General features: G+C 38.7%; 1 protein-coding gene across 1 annotated transcript in view; it reads left to right on the plus strand.

Moving 5' to 3' along the window:
* ntrk3b (neurotrophic tyrosine kinase, receptor, type 3b) overlaps nucleotides 1-17544 on the plus strand; it is a 165590-nt gene extending 148046 nt beyond the window's left edge. Inside the window, exons 15-17 of the mRNA XM_056259167.1 lie at nucleotides 8815-9058; nucleotides 14706-14864; nucleotides 16521-17544. Coding sequence (XP_056115142.1) covers nucleotides 8815-9058; nucleotides 14706-14864; nucleotides 16521-16706 — 589 coding nt within the window. The 3' untranslated portion in view covers nucleotides 16707-17544. The remainder of the gene's footprint in view (nucleotides 1-8814; nucleotides 9059-14705; nucleotides 14865-16520) is intronic.
* The last annotated feature ends 1811 nt before the right edge of the window (nucleotides 17545-19355 follow it).

Genomic DNA, 19355 nt, shown 5'->3' on the forward strand with positions numbered 1-19355 from the left:
TTGTGAGAGCCCTATATCCAAATTGGCTGCCGTCAGCCAAGCTGGAAATTAACCTTTTAATGGTTTTGCCCACAGTGCTGCATAATACATGGTTTCTGAGACTATTTGGGTCAAGAAATTCATAAATGATGTAGATTTATTGATTTGACCTATTTTTGACCTTCAAATTCAAGATGGCCACCAATTTTTGGCTCTTTAAATGTCAATTTTTTTTTACACTTCTCAATTGCATAAAATATCTCTAAAGTTGTCTTCTGCTGTAATTCAACAAAGCATACCTCACTCTCAATCAGTCAGCCCCACGTAAAAAATGATCTGCGAAACTAGTGAATGCCATGCACAAGAAGAATATTCCATTCTCCTTCCATTCCATACATTCCATATTCCATTCTGTAAGTGGGCAGGTCACCAACGAGACCTGCCCATCGTTCAGCTCAAGGCAGAGAATGTGTAAATGTTCAAGGACATTATCCCAATCCTCTGCGCTTTCCACCAACAGATGTCCTACATCTATGCTATCTACAAGAGATTCAAGGGGTCTGGAATGGCAGGCACTCTGGTTACAGCGGGTTGTAGTAGTAGCACTACAGGCGGGTCGTGCGCTGCATCATGCTCTGGAGGGAGGCTCTAATCCATAAACGACTAGCAAAGATTATTGAGCATGAAGAGCTATCAGAGGACATCAAGGAGAATCTCAAGACCCTGCGCACTGCACTAACTGAAACTCAGGAGGCTCTACAGAAAGCTCACAAGGATCTTGAGGAGGATGGTGATGTAAAGGAGCTGATCAACAGAGTTTATGAGAAACCTGGCACAGACATGGGATACTTTTTGGTCTCGTTCCTGGAGATGACCGACCCACTTGTACAATGTCTTGATGCATGTCATGCAAGAAATGGTACAGAGTACCTTTTGTCAACATACAACATGCTGCCTGGACTGATGGCATACGACAACCATTATTATGGAAGGTGGTTGCCAGAATATTGGGCAATGCTCTCTTCGCTGTCAGATGAGAAAATGGTATTCTTCAACATTCACTTCACCCAGTCAATGACCGGGCTACCTTACTCCTGTCAGCCACTCAACCTTTGGATAGAAACAACAATGAATCTGAACTCGAAGCTAAAGCAAGGATGGATTCAGCTTTTACAGAATGAGAAGCAACTGTTCTCAACAACAAGAAATGCAAACAACGTTGCAAGGGTGAAGTCTACTGTGAAGCAGAGCCTCAAGTGTCAGCGGTGCCATAGGAAGCATGTTGAATGCCAGCCAGCAAGGATGAAGAAGGATGAGCAGGCAGTTCAGGACCTGCTGGCATGCATGAAGGATTTTGAAGCTGAGCCCTTTGACATCTCTTTACCTACACTGAGGTCGCTACAGTCTGGCCTGGTCGCCTCACCAGAGTTAGTGTATGACCTAAAGACTGCACTTCCAGATGGCCAAGCTCAGGTTGAAACCTTCCTGCAAGAGTGAGTGCTCACAAAGATCAAGCCTCTCACCGCAACCATCCACAGGAATAAGAGGCGAAATTTCGCTGGAGAAATGATCTGTACACCATTTGGTGCTCATATGAAGGTTGCCCATATGGAGAGATTGGGGCTGGCAACCCTAGTGGACCTTGCAGAGGGATCAGGAAGGATCCAACTTGGGTCAGCCCTTGAGAGGAGAGTGACTCAGGAGTGCCTTTCACTCTACAATGTAAATGGGTCAATCCGCAAGACTATGAAGAGCAAGTATTTAGAGCTCTTCAAGCTAGACCCAGTAAGTGAAAAACCAAGAGACCACGTTAGCCTTGTGGACATGGGGCTGATCTGGCGGCTTGCCACCCCACACCTGAAGACCGTGAGTCTCGGAAGCGGGACGGTTCAGAGTACCACTGGGGAGACTACTTGGATAAAATCTGTGCTATGATCTTCTCACGCCACTCCAACGCATACCTCATCATCCTTGTCAATGACATATATGACCTTCCTTTCAGCATCAAGGATGATGAGCACGATCGTCGGGCAGCAAAACATCCAAAAGGACCCAATGTTTTTTCCAAGCCCGAAGACAGGTTCCCAGGTGCCGCTGAGTTCAACCAACTCATGGTTAATTCCGGAAACAAGGTCAGACTACAGAAACTTGTAAAGGATCAGCTGAAAAGACAAGTGATACAATGCTACAATGCTGCTCTCTGCCTATGCAAAGGTGAGAGCCAGTAAGTACACTGGACCTGTAGTTCTAGACTGCGAGGACACAGATGTGTATGACCAAGCAGCTTACGTCTCGCAGCAAGTCAGAGGTGATCTGCTGATTAAACGCAAGCATGCGTTAATCAACTGCCGTGCCATGCTCTCGGAAGTAGGGATGTCCACGAATATCCGATCTGTAATTATTATTCGAAAAATAAAATACTATTCAATTTTACTACGTTGCTTTGCTGGCCGTTAATGCAGTGAATCCATGATAAATCCCAAGCACTAACTCGCAGTTATAGTTAAATGCACTGGGTGGCGCTGTGGAGCGTGTTTAACATGTGTATGGTATTTCATCACATCATGCCGTCATCTGCCTTGCGAAGTTTGGAATTACTTAGATGAAAATGATATTAAAGGTATTGTAGGTAGGATTTTTATATAAAACTTTTTTCCAAACTTGTTTAAACTTTCTATATATATCAATGCATAATTAAAATGTAAGTACTCTGAAAAAGAAAGTATAAAAATCAAGTGTCTGTAGACCTCTCACGACTGTTTTAAAGACAGCTCATTATTTCCATTCACTCCACCCCCTCCCTTCTGGGCTCCTTCCAAAGTCACGCCCCCAAAACACATGAACTCGCGACTCCGACCGCTGAGCTGAAGACGCATTATTTACCTGAGACGAGCGGAGAGGAAGGAGCGCAGTGCATGTAGTGACATCATGTCAGAATCACATGTAATAAAAACATCTAACTTTATCATTATGAAGATAAACAAATAAGATGTATTTTTGTACTCACTATCAAGCTAGCATATTGATATTGGTAAAGTTTAAAATATATATTTATTGATTCGCTAACGAGCTAGTTATCTATAAGGCAAAGCTAAAAACAGGTTGCATGATACACGTTTTTCCATTGCCATCATTTACACTGTGATGAAGATGAATTTCGTGTAAGATTCATAACATATATGGTGTTCTGCATGTAAGAGTTTCCATGATGAAAGCATTGTTGACTCTGATGAGGACTACACTCCAGAGACAAGTACCGCATGGTCAGCTCGAGGACAGATAAATCGTTGTTTATCCAAATACTTTTTGTTCATTACCTTTTCTAGTGACGTTACTGTCTTCCTTTTTTTGGCTGGTGTTACGTCCCTTTTAATGTTGTCTAGAATAACACTTTTAAAAATGGTGTGTGTGTCCCTCAAAGTGCAGGACAGAGCAAGAAAAGAAAGCGTACTCCTCAAATTCAGCTCAAAGGGATTTATTAATCCTCAAGGCCATAGCGAATGATTGAAGAAAATAATATTTACAATATGTACAAACGATAAATAACAACAACAAACAAAACAAACATTTAAACACAAACAAAACCCTTCGCGAACTGCATATGTGAATTTTGATTGGTCTTTCTCTGCCATTGTTTTGCTATTCCTAGGTTCCGTGCCTCTTAAAGTCCTCAAATCAAACGGGTACGCGCAAGTGGGCAGGTCCTGTGTGGCAAAAGGGTGGTTGCCATGGTTGCGAGAGAGTGACAGTCGCCTAAGCAAATCCTTTGTTTCGTCCCGGATTGAAATAATGAGCTGTGTTTAGTGCAGATTAAACGGTCTAGAGTCACTCGATTTGTATACTCTTTTTATCAGAGTACTTACATTTTAATTATGCATTGATATATATAGAAAGTTTAAACAAATTTGGAAAAATGTTTTTTATAAAATTCCTACCTACAATACCTTTAAAATGGAAGTACTTTAATCAAATTAATTCATGAAACTGAGTTATAAAATCACCACCACAATGAAAAATCACATGAAATCCAAACAGCAGTCAAATGAGGAATCACTGCATTAATGACTGCAGGTAAGCGCAGATGTAGCGCGAGTGATCAGATATTATATCTTCTGATAGCAAAATGATTTTGAGACATATACTTCCTTTAAGTTTTGTTGAGGGAGACAGGTTTAAGAACAGAAAACCCAAAGTGCTTTTAGAAACTTCGCTTAGCAAACCGTTATCTTTGTGTCTCTGCAACGTCTGTCAGCGCAGCGCGTTTTCTCACCCGAGCATGTGGATATTATTGTTTTTCTCAACATGAACGTTAAACAATAAACACGATAACCATATGCTGACTCGAGTATATATGTACGTTCTGTACAATAACTGTGCAGTCTGCTTTATCCGTTCGTGCTGCTTGAGCTTAAATGCTTTTGATATTTACATTTATTCATTTAGCTGACGCTTTTATCCAAAGCGACTTACAATTGCTATATATGTCAGAGGTCGCATGCCTCTGGAGCAACTAGGGTTTAAGTGTCTTGCTCAGGGACACATTGGTGTCTCACAGTGGATTCGAACCCGGGTCTCTCACACCAAAGCCATGTGTCTTATCCACTGCGTCATCACCACCCCTATGGGTATACCTTAAGATAGGATAGTAAGCTGGATGTGTATCAGGGCTCGACATAAGCAATGGCCCGATGGCCCGGGGCCAGTAAAAGAGTATGTCGGGCTAGTTGATTGGCCAGTCACTGGCCCGCGCGGGCCAGTGAATGGCCATCAGCAAAACAAACAGCAAACGTCATATACAGTGGCGCGAAGAGTGTCAATGTTACTTCAGGTTATAATAACGTGTTAAAATGTCAAAAGAACTACGAGGCTGATACGAGAAAGAGGGCATTCCTATAGGGCTGGGCGGTAAATCGAGTTTGTACAATATATCGATTTTTTTTAAACGATATGGAATGAGGCAATATAGGCTACTGTTTATATCGATACAGTAGTTTGATACGAGCACATCTGAAAAATAGCGGAGTACGCAGTGTGAGCTCCTGCAGTGAAAAAACATAGTACAATTTGTCCTAAACATGACACAAGCTTATATTAAGCACTTCAAAATAACTGGTAAGATATAGTTAACAAGTTTAAAGCAGCTTGCCCTGTCAGATGCTCTGACAGATACTGTTGCTGACTGACAGATAAATACTTGCGCTGTTTAATGCGTTTGAGACGTGGTGCTTTCCTCAGTGCTTAACTTACATTTTACAGGTATATTCTCTCCATCTGTAAATGTTAGAAAGTCAAACAAATATGTCCATTTCACTGTCAGGAGAGGACGAGCTTCTGCAAGTGAATCTCCGCTAAAATTAAAGCTTCCGTGAACGAGCGCTGCCGCGAGCACGCGCGCCTAACAGACGGGCACAATAGAAGAGTAGCGCAATAATTCTGACTAAAATATACATCTTGCTAAAATATTTGTTGTTGGAGACAATAAATGTGCCATATGTGGAATTTTAAACCTACAAGTAGGCCTATGTTTTTATGAAAGTGAGCATTATAACGGGGTAATCAAATGCAGGCTAATATAATTAGTTGTGCTTTTGTTTTTATTTTCATTTTTAGTTTAGCCTTAGTCATTTTAAAAACAAAAGCATTATTTTTGTTTTTAGATTGTAATGTTAGAATGTAATGTGATTTTAACCACCTTTTTGCACGTAATATATTGCATAGCCTACATTACATTCACTATATTTGTTTCCATATCCTTCAATATCAACATGGTTTGGATATCATTAAGCAGGATGTGAAATATATATATTTTTTAAATAAATACAGATTTTCTTTATCCAAATAGAAAAACGTAGAAAGTACCGAGATATATATCGTATATCGCCATTTAACCAAAAAATACCGAGATATGATTTTTTGGCCATATCGCCCAGTCCTAATTCCTAGTGTCATGGAAAACGCAGTACACCTGGCTGGAGAAAGGCGATGAGGGCATGTACTGTTTCGTTTGCCGGAAATTTACAACAAAAGCCGACCAAAATGCAAAATGCATAACCGGCCTGCCGAGTGCTATCTAAAAATAGTGTAATCAAATTCCCCCCTAAACTTCTGCCTAGCCCCCCTAAAAATGTGTGATTAAGTGTAAGCTACACAAATTTGTGTTCGCTTCAGTCTTGTTATAATCAGATTCAGCGCGTTCTTCATTTTTTCTTCATTGACAGTTTTTTAGGTCATAAATGTTAAACGTATGACAAAAATAATCAGGCAAACTAATATACTTTTGTCTAATTTCGCCATTTTGAAGTGAAAATATAGCCTATGTAACTCATCACTCATGTAATGTAATAATTAGTTTACTGTCATTGTGAGGGGACAAGAAAAATGAATCCTAATGTATACAATAAATACAGTTTAATGGAAAAGTGCTTTTGATTCTATTTCTTTCAGGGCCAGTAAAAATATAGAAGGGGCCAGCAAAACTCTGATCTACTGGCCCTGGGGGCCAGTGGGGATTTTTTTTTATGTTGAGCCCTGGTGTATATTGCCTAATCGTAAGCTTGTTCAGAAATGGTGACAAAAACGTAAACTTAAAATATAACGGCTTTCTTGTTAAACGTCATTTAAATAAATAAACCAATATTCGATTTTTATGAGCCCAAATATTCAAATACAATATTTTTTTTAAATGCCCATCCCTACTCGGAAGAGGTTGCAGATATCATCATACCTCTCCATGTGATCACTGGCAGTGACCACACCTCAGGGTTCTATGGGCATGGGAAGAAGAAGGTGTTGGAGAAGGTGAAGATCAATTCTGAGGCAAGAGAGCTCCTGGGATGAGTGGGTGAGAGTCTGGAATTAAAACATGAAGTCAGAGCGGATATGAAGGCATTTGTCCTCTCCATCATTTATGCTGAGAGTGCAGATGTGAGCTGCGGGCAGGCCAGAGTTTCCAAATGGCACAAACTGAAGAATAAGTGTACAATCCGTCTCCCATCTGATGATGACTCTTTGAATCTTTATATGGAAAGGACAAACTACCTTACATATTGCCAGCTCCATTACAACCTGCAAGAGCATCCTTCTCCCATTGGTCATGGCTGGGAACTAGTGAACGGAAAGTGTCGATCAGTGCGTCACACCCTGCCCCCCTTGCCCCAGCAGCGCACACCTCATGACTGCTCAGATGAGAGTAGCAGTGATGATGAGAGGAGTCAGTGTGGAGATTCAACAGATTCAGATGGAGAGTCTTTTTGTTAATAAAATGTTAATAAAAACAACTCCAAGCTAAAGAATCTCCTCTGTCTCCCTGCTTTCATTGGTTCCACCCCAGACATCTGATGACCTATGTGTATGATGTAATTTTACTGTCCATAACTGAACTCAGTATGAGCAGAGCTTTCATTTGAGCCCAATATTAAGGCTATATGACGATTTAGAAAAATTGACATTTAAAGAGCCAAAAATTGGCAGCCATCTTGAATCATAAAGGATGATACATTATAAAACTAATGACGAAGTTGTTGATTATACACTACCGTTCAAAAGTTTGGGGTCAGTATGATTTTTTGTTTAAAGAAATACTATGTTGATACTAAAAAATATGAATAAATGCTGTTCAAAAGAAAAAATTCTAAAAATCATGGTTTCCACAAAAATCAAGCAGCACAACAGTTTTCAACATTGATAATTATAAGAATAGTCTTTTTTTATTCAGCATATTAGAATGATTTCTGAAGGATCATGTGACACTGAAGACTGGAGTAATGATGCTGAAAATTCAGCTTTGCATCACAGGAATAAATTACATTTTGAAATATATTAAAAAAAAGAAAACAGTTATATACTGTATTTGAAAATCTTACAGATTTGACTTTATTTTGATCAAATAAATACTGCCTTTGTGAGTATGACAAACATCTTTAAAAAATTACTTGAATGGTAGTGTATGTATGAAATACTTTTAAGTTTATTGCACAAAATTCATATACTGTATATACACAACATAGATACTTGGGGTTTTTTTAGTGTAGGGAAACTAGTGTCGCTGCTGTGCACTTTTGGTGGGATTCCCATTTCCACGGTAACAGCAAACTCTCTGATCGGCTAATCCCTCTTCAGGATTATGGGTATTGTAGTTCACTGGGAATTTGGCTAAATAAATACAAATTTTCCAAAATGATATTGAAATCACTCTGACTTAGGTGGCTTAATCACCTCTTTAGACATCAAATATTTTTAAATGTTGTTACAAATCAAGTTCTTTATTGAGAAAATGAATAGGATTCTTTCTTTCTTTTCCCGGAACCAGACTGTTGCATTCTAAAGCAGAGCTCCCACTTGGATTGTTAGCTCCCTGATTGTTAGCTCTTCAAACATACAGTTGAAGAGCTCCCTGCTGAAGAGGCACTGACCAGAAGAGAAGCACAAATTACAGTCGAGCCCTTTTCAACAGCCACCTTATGCAAATGCTGCTGCAATCAGACAAAAATCATTTTCCCTGAGTGAAGAGAAAATCGAAAAAGTTAACTGAATAGGTGATTTTATTTCTCCACAGTTGAAGTCAAAGCACATCTTTCTTTGCCTTGACTTACTCACTTCAAATCAGACAGCTTTACAGGATTAAAGGATTAGAGGGGGAATTATTTTATGGAGCAATAAGGCGGTGCGTTTGAACATTTTGACCCTGTGCCCTTTTAAATTGATCCATAATCAATTTTCCCTGCTCGGATCCTAAATGTAAGTAATTGCAAAAACCTGGACGTAGCTCAGCACTGAAGGACAATTACTGCCAAGACTAACAAGTGTAACCAACATTAATTTCTCCCCACATTTCAGAGCCCATGGTCCAGATGCCATGATCCTCGTGGACGGCCAACCGATGCAGTCGAACGGGGAACTTGGTCTCTCGCAGATGCTTCATATCGGTTCACAGATAGCAGCAGGCATGATCTACCTGTCCTCTCAGCATTTTGTGCACCGCGACCTGGCCACTCGCAACTGCCTCGTGGGTAACGGCCTGCTTGTGAAAATTGGAGACTTCGGGATGTCCAGAGACATATACAGCTCTGATTACTATCGAGTAAGTATCACAACAGTTACATTACTTTTAATGTTTGCTGACAAAAACTTTTTATAGCATCATTGCAAGTACATTTCTGGACTTAAAGTCCACATTTCTGGACCAAAAGTATTGGAATGTCCTGGGTTCTTCTGAATGATCTCTATATTGCCACCGAAAAGAATTAATAAATAAAAATCAAAAACTACGGTCACAGAAAGACACCTTCAAATTACTTGACATAAAAACACTTACAAAGGGATTGACGCACAAAAAATTCACATTGAAAATTCCATCATTTACTTACCCTAATGTCATTTACAGTACAAACCTGTATGACTTTCTTGACTATTTTGAAAAATGTCTGTCTCAAAATTACATTGGACCCCATTGACTTTCATTGTATTGACAAAATTAGCGAAAGCATTCTTGCTTTACACGAGTTGAAATATTGTAGCATAACTTTGAAAAGAAAAGCAAGCGATTTTAATCACATTAGTCTCACTTTAACATATAATGTTTACATTTTGTATATTTTAAAGTTTATTGCATTACCTGATAACTTCCATTGTAAATGTCAAGACTATAATCATTATTTTTGCTGCTTCTTTTTTTTCTATTGATGGATTAGTTTAAATAATTTTCTGTGGTAACATTAACATCAACATTATGACAATATGCTGTTTATAGAGATTAAACTGGGGCCAGTTGCATAAACCGCTAAGAATAGTCTTACGTCTTAGTCATCAATTTTTTTTCTTCAAGACTGTTACATAAAAACGTATATTGGTTTAATTTGATACCGAAAAGTAAGACTGACTGCACCTTGAATAACTGCTATGGTTATGCATAAACATCCTGGACAGAACATATTAAGTCTTTGGTAAAATTATGTTCCATTTGCAATCCCATCAATAAATAGCACAAATGAGGGAAGATCATTTTTGGAATACCAATAGCTATCTATTAGATCTAGTTAAACGCAAGGACAACAAAATCTCAGAGAGATTGGATTGTTGAGAGTCTTTGCATTCAAGCCAGTCGTAAACTGAAGGTCTCACGGAGGCCAGAAACATTTTTATCAGCCGCACATGCGCACACTTATAACCAGTCTTCAATATTGACAAAGCAGAGGGATTATGAAATTATTACCGCATTGGACACGTTCACTGTGTCAAGTGATTATAAATAGCGGATCCTGCCAAGCACGTAATCCACACATGGCGAGTCATATTGACGTTTGTTGTCCTCTGGGGCTCGAGCGTCTGGCCACAGGAATGGAGCATGACTGGAAGAGAGATTGAGGTACTTTCATCAGTGACCAATTCAACCGCCTTCGTCAAGATGTTATAAGTGGCACATCGACTTCCTGCCACCTAATGGCTTGCCGAGTATCTTTTTGCATGAGATGTTTTTGATAACTCTGTTTAGAGCCGCTGATGGTTGTAAACAGATTCAGGGAAAATGACAGCACAGGCTCGATCCCATGAATAAGCTGCAGATTGTCAACGATTGTGTCTTCACCACAAATAACTGATTACACACAATAAACAAGTGACATGGTCACCCTGTCACTAGTTTTTTTGATTTTTTTTATAAACAACTAATGTCAATGTCATCACTTTCAATAGCCCGTATTTTCTTTATGAATTCTAATATCGGTTTCTACTAGATATTTAGCCAAGTGTTTTAAATGGTTGGAGAAATCTGTTATCGGTCATGGATGCATAAATCTGCTTCCCCTGATACTAAGTATAAAATTGTAAAAGCCTAGAGACTAGCTCTAGCAGGGCTGTAATCCATTCTCCAGCATGCTGCTTCGCTCTTCATACCCATAATCCAATCTAGCCCTCTACCACTGAGCCACAGACTAGCCAGTAATCCAGTTTACAAACTACCAAAATAAAGATAAAAACATGTTGCCTTCTTCCTGAAACCCACTCCATGCTGACAGAACGGAAATATGGTCAATCAGCAGAGAGATTTTTTTTTTTTTTCTCCATTTCCAATCGTTTATTTTCAATTGGGCTTATCAATTTTTTACCATGCCAGGCTAATTGCTTTAGTCTCAACCACAAAGCCCAAGGTGATGCAGTGGATTGTGGGTTGAATGATTGCTTAACCAATTTTAGTTGCTCCTCTTAATGAGGGATTTGAAAGTCATTTGCATTATTTAAGGATCAGGACATGTGCGTGTCTCCTGTAAGTCTATTATTAAGATCACTGTTACTCGGCTACTTTAAATTGTGAATTAACAATTCACACGGATATTTCCAGTAACTCTAATAGCATTTGAACTACTAAGTGTGCTGAGATACATGTATGTTATCATGTACTTTAACATAGCACAAGTTTGTTGTACTGAGGTATTTTGCTGTACAATTTTCAAATTTGAATTTAAAAGTCAACCTCAATTTAACTCTGAATGGCAAACAACCTTGCAAGACACTAGCAGCGTTTCCATTACAGATTTTCACAAAACTTTTGCGATATTTTCTTAATGTCGATAAAAAACTATTGCGAAATGACGGCGTTTCCATTAACCGATGTTATGCAACTGAAACGTCATATTTTTTTCTCGCGATAAGTCGTTCCAATAATTATGGCAATGGATGTTGGTGGGTTTATATATCCCACCCACCGCACCATTATTTTTAAGCGAAGGATAGGCATGTTATCCAAGCATTAATAGCAAGGAAAGCCCCTTGTACTTGGGAGCGGCCAAGTATGAGGTGTTTCTGGGTGTTTCTCCCTCCTATCTGCTTCAAGGTCTTGATTGTGGCATTTCCTTGTGGTTTAAAATCCAGTATTCCCGTAATTCTTTGGTCTTTTATGAGATTAAAAAAGAACTCTGTCTCGTCTTCTGTCCAAACATATTCTGTCCGTATATGTTAGGTGACTTGTAAATGCGCAAAAACTGTTTCCATTGCAGTTTTGCTAAATATTCCTTTTTCGAATTGCCTGAAAAACCACCTCATGCGAGGGTAATTTGAAGGGTAATAGAAATGCGACTACTATTTTCTATTTTTCTATTTTTAGAGGTCTTTGTAGATAAAACTTGCTGATTACAAGGGTTGACCGAACATATTGATGTTTTTAATTAGCTATGCAATCAGATGTACAGTATTTTTTTAGTAAAACACAAAAGTGATCCTTTCACTGCAGGGTACTGCAATGAACTGACATGAGAAGAATAATACAGCTTTTTATTTCACTACATCACTAGTTTGCGGAATTTTCTTTAAAGAGAACATATCAGAGCTTAAATGACAAATAGCAATGATTACTCATTAATGCACTCCATTGAATTTCTGTAACAGGACATTCTTTATACAGTATATTGTTAATTAATTTCATACAGTATGTATAGCATGTCTGTCATCTTTTTGTTCATGGACACACAACCACTCCCAGATACAGTACAAAAGTGTGATTTCATGTGTCATTGCTTTATGACATGTCACTACACAATTCATAACTTGACGCTATTATGTCTTGTCTTGTTGCAGAGTAACTATTTGAAGACCTTTTTTTTTTGGTTGATTACCCTCTTGAGTTACCAGTTTGAGATGTTACCGCAACTTCCAGAAACTTCCTGTTCACCCCATTGTTTCGCACCCTCTCCTGACTAGCACTTGCAATAAGAGCAGTAAAAATGCAAATAAACTGACTCAGACCTTTACAGAGCACATGGCTGCAAGGATTCCGATAAGATATTGACTATATGCAGTGGACAGTAGTCACAGGAACCTACTTGGCTAATTTCTAATGTGGCGGTAGACATTCATTAGTCTGCTCTCTGCCAGCCGGAAGTAAGATCAATGTAACGGCAAACAACAGAGGGAATAGTAATTACAAAGAGAACTCCACGCTGAGCTGGGAGGGCTCCAGCAATACCCAGCAGTCTTCTTCACAGGCATTTCATGCCGGCACAACGTGATGAATGTAGTGAAATTGACGTGAATAAGAAATAGATTTGAGAATAAGCCATTTTAATCGAAGCTGAGTGCATGCACAATTAATGCATTATTGTTTAGTCAATTTGGCTCAACTAGCGGAGGACTTGCATGAGATCATTATTGAAGCTAATAATATATATTATTTGCTTTAAAAATACTAAGGATTTGTGCTGTTTATTTATTACATTCTCGTATCAAAAAGTGTTACAGAGTGGGTCGGGATAATCGATAAGCTGTTTTGTATTGTTTTTAAGTCTTATTCTGTTACATACTGTAAGAGTTCCACATGAGCAGTGAAGAAGACTTTCTGTCTGTTGCTTTCATTAAGGACCTCTCGGATGGTCTGTCAACTATGGCTGCAGTAAAAGTAAGCGATTTACATTTACATTTAATCATTTAGCAGACACTTTTATCCAAAGTGACTTACATGTGAGTAGAAGCAATCAAACCAACAATAGGGCAACAATACGCAAGTGCTGTGACTAGTCCCAGTTAGTCTAGCCCAGTACACATAGCAAGGTGTTTTTTAAATAAAGATATAGAATAGTAAATATTAGTATTAATAGGTCAAGTGATTTTGCTTACTGCACCATTAAAAAATTGGAATCAACACCCAAACAAAGACTTTTGTGAATATTTGTTAGATGTCTGGGGTGTGTGTGTGTCTGTTGAAAACAATATTGTGTTTGTACATAGTCTTGGCTGTGTGAATCGGGTTACGATAACGTAAGACCTTTTGGACCCGCGTTAATACTGGCAAAACTTTCCAGTTCTGGAGAGGTGTTAGAGAGCGGGAATGCCTAAAAACGTGCTTTGTTTCTGCTCGATACATGAGTAACATTGGTTTTGCTGTTTCACAGAATCAAGATACGCTGCTGTAAGCTGTTGTTGTTCTTAAATTAAAGCTGATTCATCCATACGAGCCGTCTGATGCGCCAGCTGTTTGACTTGTGCAATTAAGTGAGGGGTGTGTTTCTTTTGGGTAAGGGTTTGTTTGTTTTGGGTGTTGATTCCAAAAATCCACAGTGTTTCTCAGAAATCGCTTACTGCATCTTTAACCCCCTAAGACCAGCTCCCTAGTGGTGAGAACTCCAAAATAGGCGACTACGCACAATATAGATTACATTTATGCAACTATGAATATAGATACAATTTTTTTGCAATCATAAAAAGTTAGGACACAAAGTCTTCTGTCACTTCCAAATAAAACATTTGGGGGGTTGGGTTTTGAACACTGAAATTGCTGCATTTAGTCTTGACTATATTTGTACCAAGTTTAGTTATATTTTTGGTACCCAATTTGATAGATTTTTAAGCACAACCTATTTCCAAGTGACATTTGGTACGATTTGGCACATAAAAATATAAAATGTGGCAAAAGTTGAAGCTAAATGTGCACTAAATTTTTAAATATGAACAAAGTAAAAAAAAAATATATATATATATATATATATATATATATTTTTTGCGTTTTGCAGAGCGTTAAAAATATATATATATTTACATGGTAATAAATAACTCTCCACAATGCCTTATTGTGACGTGTGTATGTACTGTATCTTCTTTTAGTTAATCAAAAGAGCTTTTCTTAACCAGTTTGAGCTAAAGTAGTAGGCTAAGCTGTTAGCTTGATTACATAGAAAGGGAAATGTCATCCATACCACGTAAGATGTTTGTGAGCAATGCTTGATGTGTAATCTGTCTTCTAGGTGGGAGGTCACACCATGCTGCCCATTCGCTGGATGCCTCCGGAGAGCATCATGTACAGGAAGTTCTCCACAGAGAGTGATGTGTGGAGCTTTGGAGTCATTATGTGGGAGGTCTTCACCTATGGGAAACAGCCATGGTTTCAGTTATCCAATAATGAGGTAAATGTACACATGGCGAAAAGGAGCCATTATTAGAACGTCAGTGTGAATATGACATTTTTAGAATGTGAGTGTGATCTCTACTGGAGGGGTGTCGTGTCATGCTGTCAGAGATCAGGTTAGCAGCTTACATCTAGCCACACAATCAGTCGTTTCCTGCCGGTATTGAGAATCGAACCTGTGACCTTTGGGTTACAAGTCCGACTCTCTAACCATTAGGCCACAACTGCCCAAAGTGGTGATTTGTTGCTGTCTCAATTGCATCATCATGTGCTCCTATTGGTTTTTGATTTGACTGTTATCGTAAGAGAGAAGCCGCACTGCATGACTTCTGACACTGGCAGAATTTCGTCTGAGGTAAAAGTCGATCGCAATGACCATTAATCAGTTGTTGGCGAACTTTAAACAAGCGATCAAAGACTTCACAAAAGGATTCACAAAATTGTCAAATCGTGGCTCAAAAGTGTGAACACTGAGGGTACGTTTACACAACAACAATATGCTTAAAACGGAGAAGTTTTTCCTTTGAGTTTTCCGCGTACAGATGACACCATTGTCAAAACGATTCCCATTCCCACGGATCCGTGAAAACGACTAAAAACCCTGTATTCTGCTGCCAGGCCATTAGATGACGATGAAGCTCTATAGACTGCACACGTAATACGCATGCGCATGGCGTCATCGTCTTCAGAGATTTGCTTTTTTGTTGTTTACACGGAGACCCTTTTCAAAAACTTGCACTTTGAAACACGGCTTCAAAAGTTTGCGTTTTCAGGCACCCAAAACGCTGTTGTCGTGTAAATGAACGGTCAAAACACATTAAAAGTTTTGAGTTTTTAGTTGAAAACGGTGCTGTGTAAACGGCCCCTGAATCTATTGGGAGTTTATTGTGTGTGAATTATGGGAATGGTACAAACAAGGAGTTTGTCTCAAAAACCTCACCATTGTTTCATCGAATTTTGCTGCCGTTTCCCAAAAGCATCGTTAGCCAACTATGGTCGCAACAAGTTCCGTCGTTATCAGCATAGTTCAACGAGTCGTGTGTTTACCGGAAACATACTTCCAACGAACATTCGCAAAGCAGCATCGCAAAGATGTGTGGTTTAAACGAAAGCTCTCGAGCTTTGGTTAGAAGTTTACCACAGTGGTAAGAGTTTCTTGTTTGTATGACATGTGGACTCAAACCCTTATCTTGAGCCAAATAAGCAAGCTGACATTCAGTACAATCTGTATCTTTTATTTAGAATACATACACGTCATTTACGTCTTGTAGTTTGTCAAGAGATTTAAAGCGTCGTTTTTGAACGACTCTCTACATAAGAACGAGCCTATGATTGAATCTGGAAATAAAGCCAAATAACTGAGAATTATGAGAAATATTCCTCAGATGCCATGTCCGTAATTTATAGCAGAACATATAGCATTAATTCGATCTCAAACAGATTCATTAAAAGAAGTGATTACTCTACCACCTGCGTGACAGTTACGTCGTTGTACGGGAAACGCACCCCTGGTCGGGATGCTCAAACAACGAGTCATGGTGTGCAACATTACTTATATTTGACTCTGCATATGAAATAGCATAAACAAATTGCACGTATCACCTCTAAATCAATTCCACACATTTGCTCATTTCTGTGTCTCTCCCTTTTGCAGGTCATTGAATGCATTACTCAAGGTCGGGTTCTAGACAGGCCTCGCCTGTGTCCTAAGGAGGTGTACGACCTCATGTTAGGCTGCTGGCAAAGAGAGCCGCAACAACGACTAAACATCAAAGACATTCAGAAAGTCCTTTACGCTCTGGGAAAAGCCACACCTGTCTACTTGGACATCCTTGGCTGAGACTGGTGCAACGCCTCTCACCAGAATCGAACACAATCCAGGAATAACCAAACGAGCCCTTTTCCCGCGTCGGCGCTCCACTGTAAAAACACCAACACGTCGGAGATGGACTTTAAGTGCCTGCAACACTTTTTTCAATACACTGGGTATACATAAAAAAAAAGTAAAAAATATTTAAAAACAAACTTTTACATTTTGTTTACTGGTACAGTATATAGTGTACAGAATTATTCTACAAAGACAGAAAAACGTTTCCTAAAAAGTGGTGGAGAAAGCAGGATGTTGCCTTTGATTGGCGACACTGCGTTTGAGAAATGATTTTCAGTGTTTCATTTTATAAGCATATATACACATATATGAATATATTTTTATTTATTTTGTTTCATTTCGAAGGTAAAGTCTGGGTGCCTGTCATGTTTAGTGCTGTTGATATATTATCTTTTCAAGACGGCTGCTCTTTGGTTCTGCTCTGCTTTAACAGCTGGGATATTGTGAGGAAAGCCTTATTATGTTTTGGTTATTTTCCCACTGCTGCAGTCAGCATCTTTCTCCTTTATTTTTTTCTTCCTGCAACTTTGATTTGATGATCTATAGCTCTTAAGCGGGCGACTTGGAACCTTTAGAACACTAAAGCGTTGATATATTTTCATCGTATGTGATTGTATATACTGTACATTTATATTCTCGTCAACCTGTTAACTTATTTTAATGTGTTTTGATTTCTTTTTTTGACACGGGGGTTATTTTGTGACTTACTCTTCAGAAAGGGTCAGCCAGGAGAGAACATAAATATCACACAGTATCTTTAGATGAGCACTTGGCGGCTCATTATTAATACAGGGTCTCTAATATTGTTTGAGGGAAAACACATCACGGTCTGCCGTACTTTTTCTGATCACCAAAACTGAATGTGGTAAAACAAGAACTACTGTAAACTGCAGGTTCGATATCACTGAGATCCTAAAATGACACTTGTTTGAATTAATGTTTCGCAATCTTCATAGCATTTGATAAATGCCATCGCATCTAGAGTTAACGATTTCATGTTGTTGTCTGTAGCTAAACATGTTATTCCAGGGGCTGTTTCTCTGAGATGTTTGTCGATACGACACCAAATCTTGTTGACAGCAGGATTTCGATGTCGACGGATTCTCTTGCCTCTTTGCAGTACCACAGATATTTGCAAACGACATATTCAAATGTATGTTTAGATTAAGTATTAAATAAATATCAGAACCTTGTCAGATGAAGTCTTTTTTGTCCGTTGTGTTTAGGCAGTCCATAGTTTGTTCAAAGATTTTTGGCACAACCTGGTTTTGACTCTATCTGTCAAGAAATTCATTGTGACGCCTGGATATGCCTCGTCTTCTGCTCTTGAGGCAAAGGAGAGAGGAATTGGTTGTGGCCAATTGAGCATGGGGAAGTGTGAATAACAGCCTTGGTTCGTCCACACAACTGATGTAGTGCCTTGCTGGCTAGCAGTTATCTGAGGGAAAAGCCTGTGGGTGCTGACGTATTTTAATGTGGCCATTTCTTTGAAAGATTTTAATAATTCCTTGTAATAAAACAGACATTTTAAAATACGTAAATTGGGCAAATCATATCATGCATTCAGCAGTGCATTTAGTTTATTCATGTTGAAATTGAGGCCATTCGCAATGGCTGTCAGGCTTAACAATTAACCAAAAATCACGATCCAACCATTAGATGTGAAATATGCTTGAATGCCTGAGATGGAAAAATTGTATGCTATAAATGAAATGTTATGCAATTATCATATTTCATTATACTTTATATATGTCAACACTTGATACATAGCAATCCAGGCAATTTAACATGTACATCTACAAATACACCCAGGTCATATTTCACTCAAAAATGACAAGAAATAAATAATAAATTATATTTTGCTTTAAAAAAAAAAGGATATGATTTTGGAAATAGCACTGTAACATTTCATGACAATTAAACACATGCAACCTCCAATTCTCATTAATATAATGTGGAACATATACATTTAATGCATTTATTCATCATGGTAGTTTGTTATATTGATTTTATATTCTGTTACAGTCTCTGAATTATTGAGAATTATTGGAATATCTGCTTGTCATGATCAAAATGTTACAATGCAAACTATCAATATTGGGTTCATTTTCAGCCTCTTAAGGCTTTAAATAAAAATGTTTTGCATAAAGAAAATATTTACTTAAGTTTGGTGTGAAATGTGATCTGGACATTTTATTCATGGACATGGACAATACGGAAGGAGCATGACAAAGTGCAAGTTAAAGGACGAAGAAAATACGTGTAGTTCCTAATAGGGCTTATGGTGTGTTCACACCGAACGCGAATTTAATTATTTGCGCGAGTAGATTACATACAAAGTCAATGCAAGGACGCGAATAGACGCATCATTCGCGCCGGGCGTTGCGAATGACGCGAATTGGGCGATGCGTTTGCCGCGAATGTCTTCTGCGCAAGTTGAAAAATTTGAACTCGAGCGAATGTTCAAGCGTCTAACTAGACGCGTATTTGACGCTCTATTCGCGTTCGGTGTGAACATACCATTAGTCTGTATATTGTGTCCTGGTTCTGAAATAATTTAATCATCACAGTTTCCACTGGATAACTAGAGATTACTCTAGC

The sequence above is a fragment of the Rhinichthys klamathensis genome, unplaced genomic scaffold (assembly GCF_029890125.1).
Source record: "Rhinichthys klamathensis goyatoka isolate OS25496 unplaced genomic scaffold, OSU_Roscu_1.1 h1tg000165l_1, whole genome shotgun sequence".
NCBI classification, from domain to species: Eukaryota; Metazoa; Chordata; class Actinopteri; order Cypriniformes; family Leuciscidae; genus Rhinichthys; species Rhinichthys klamathensis.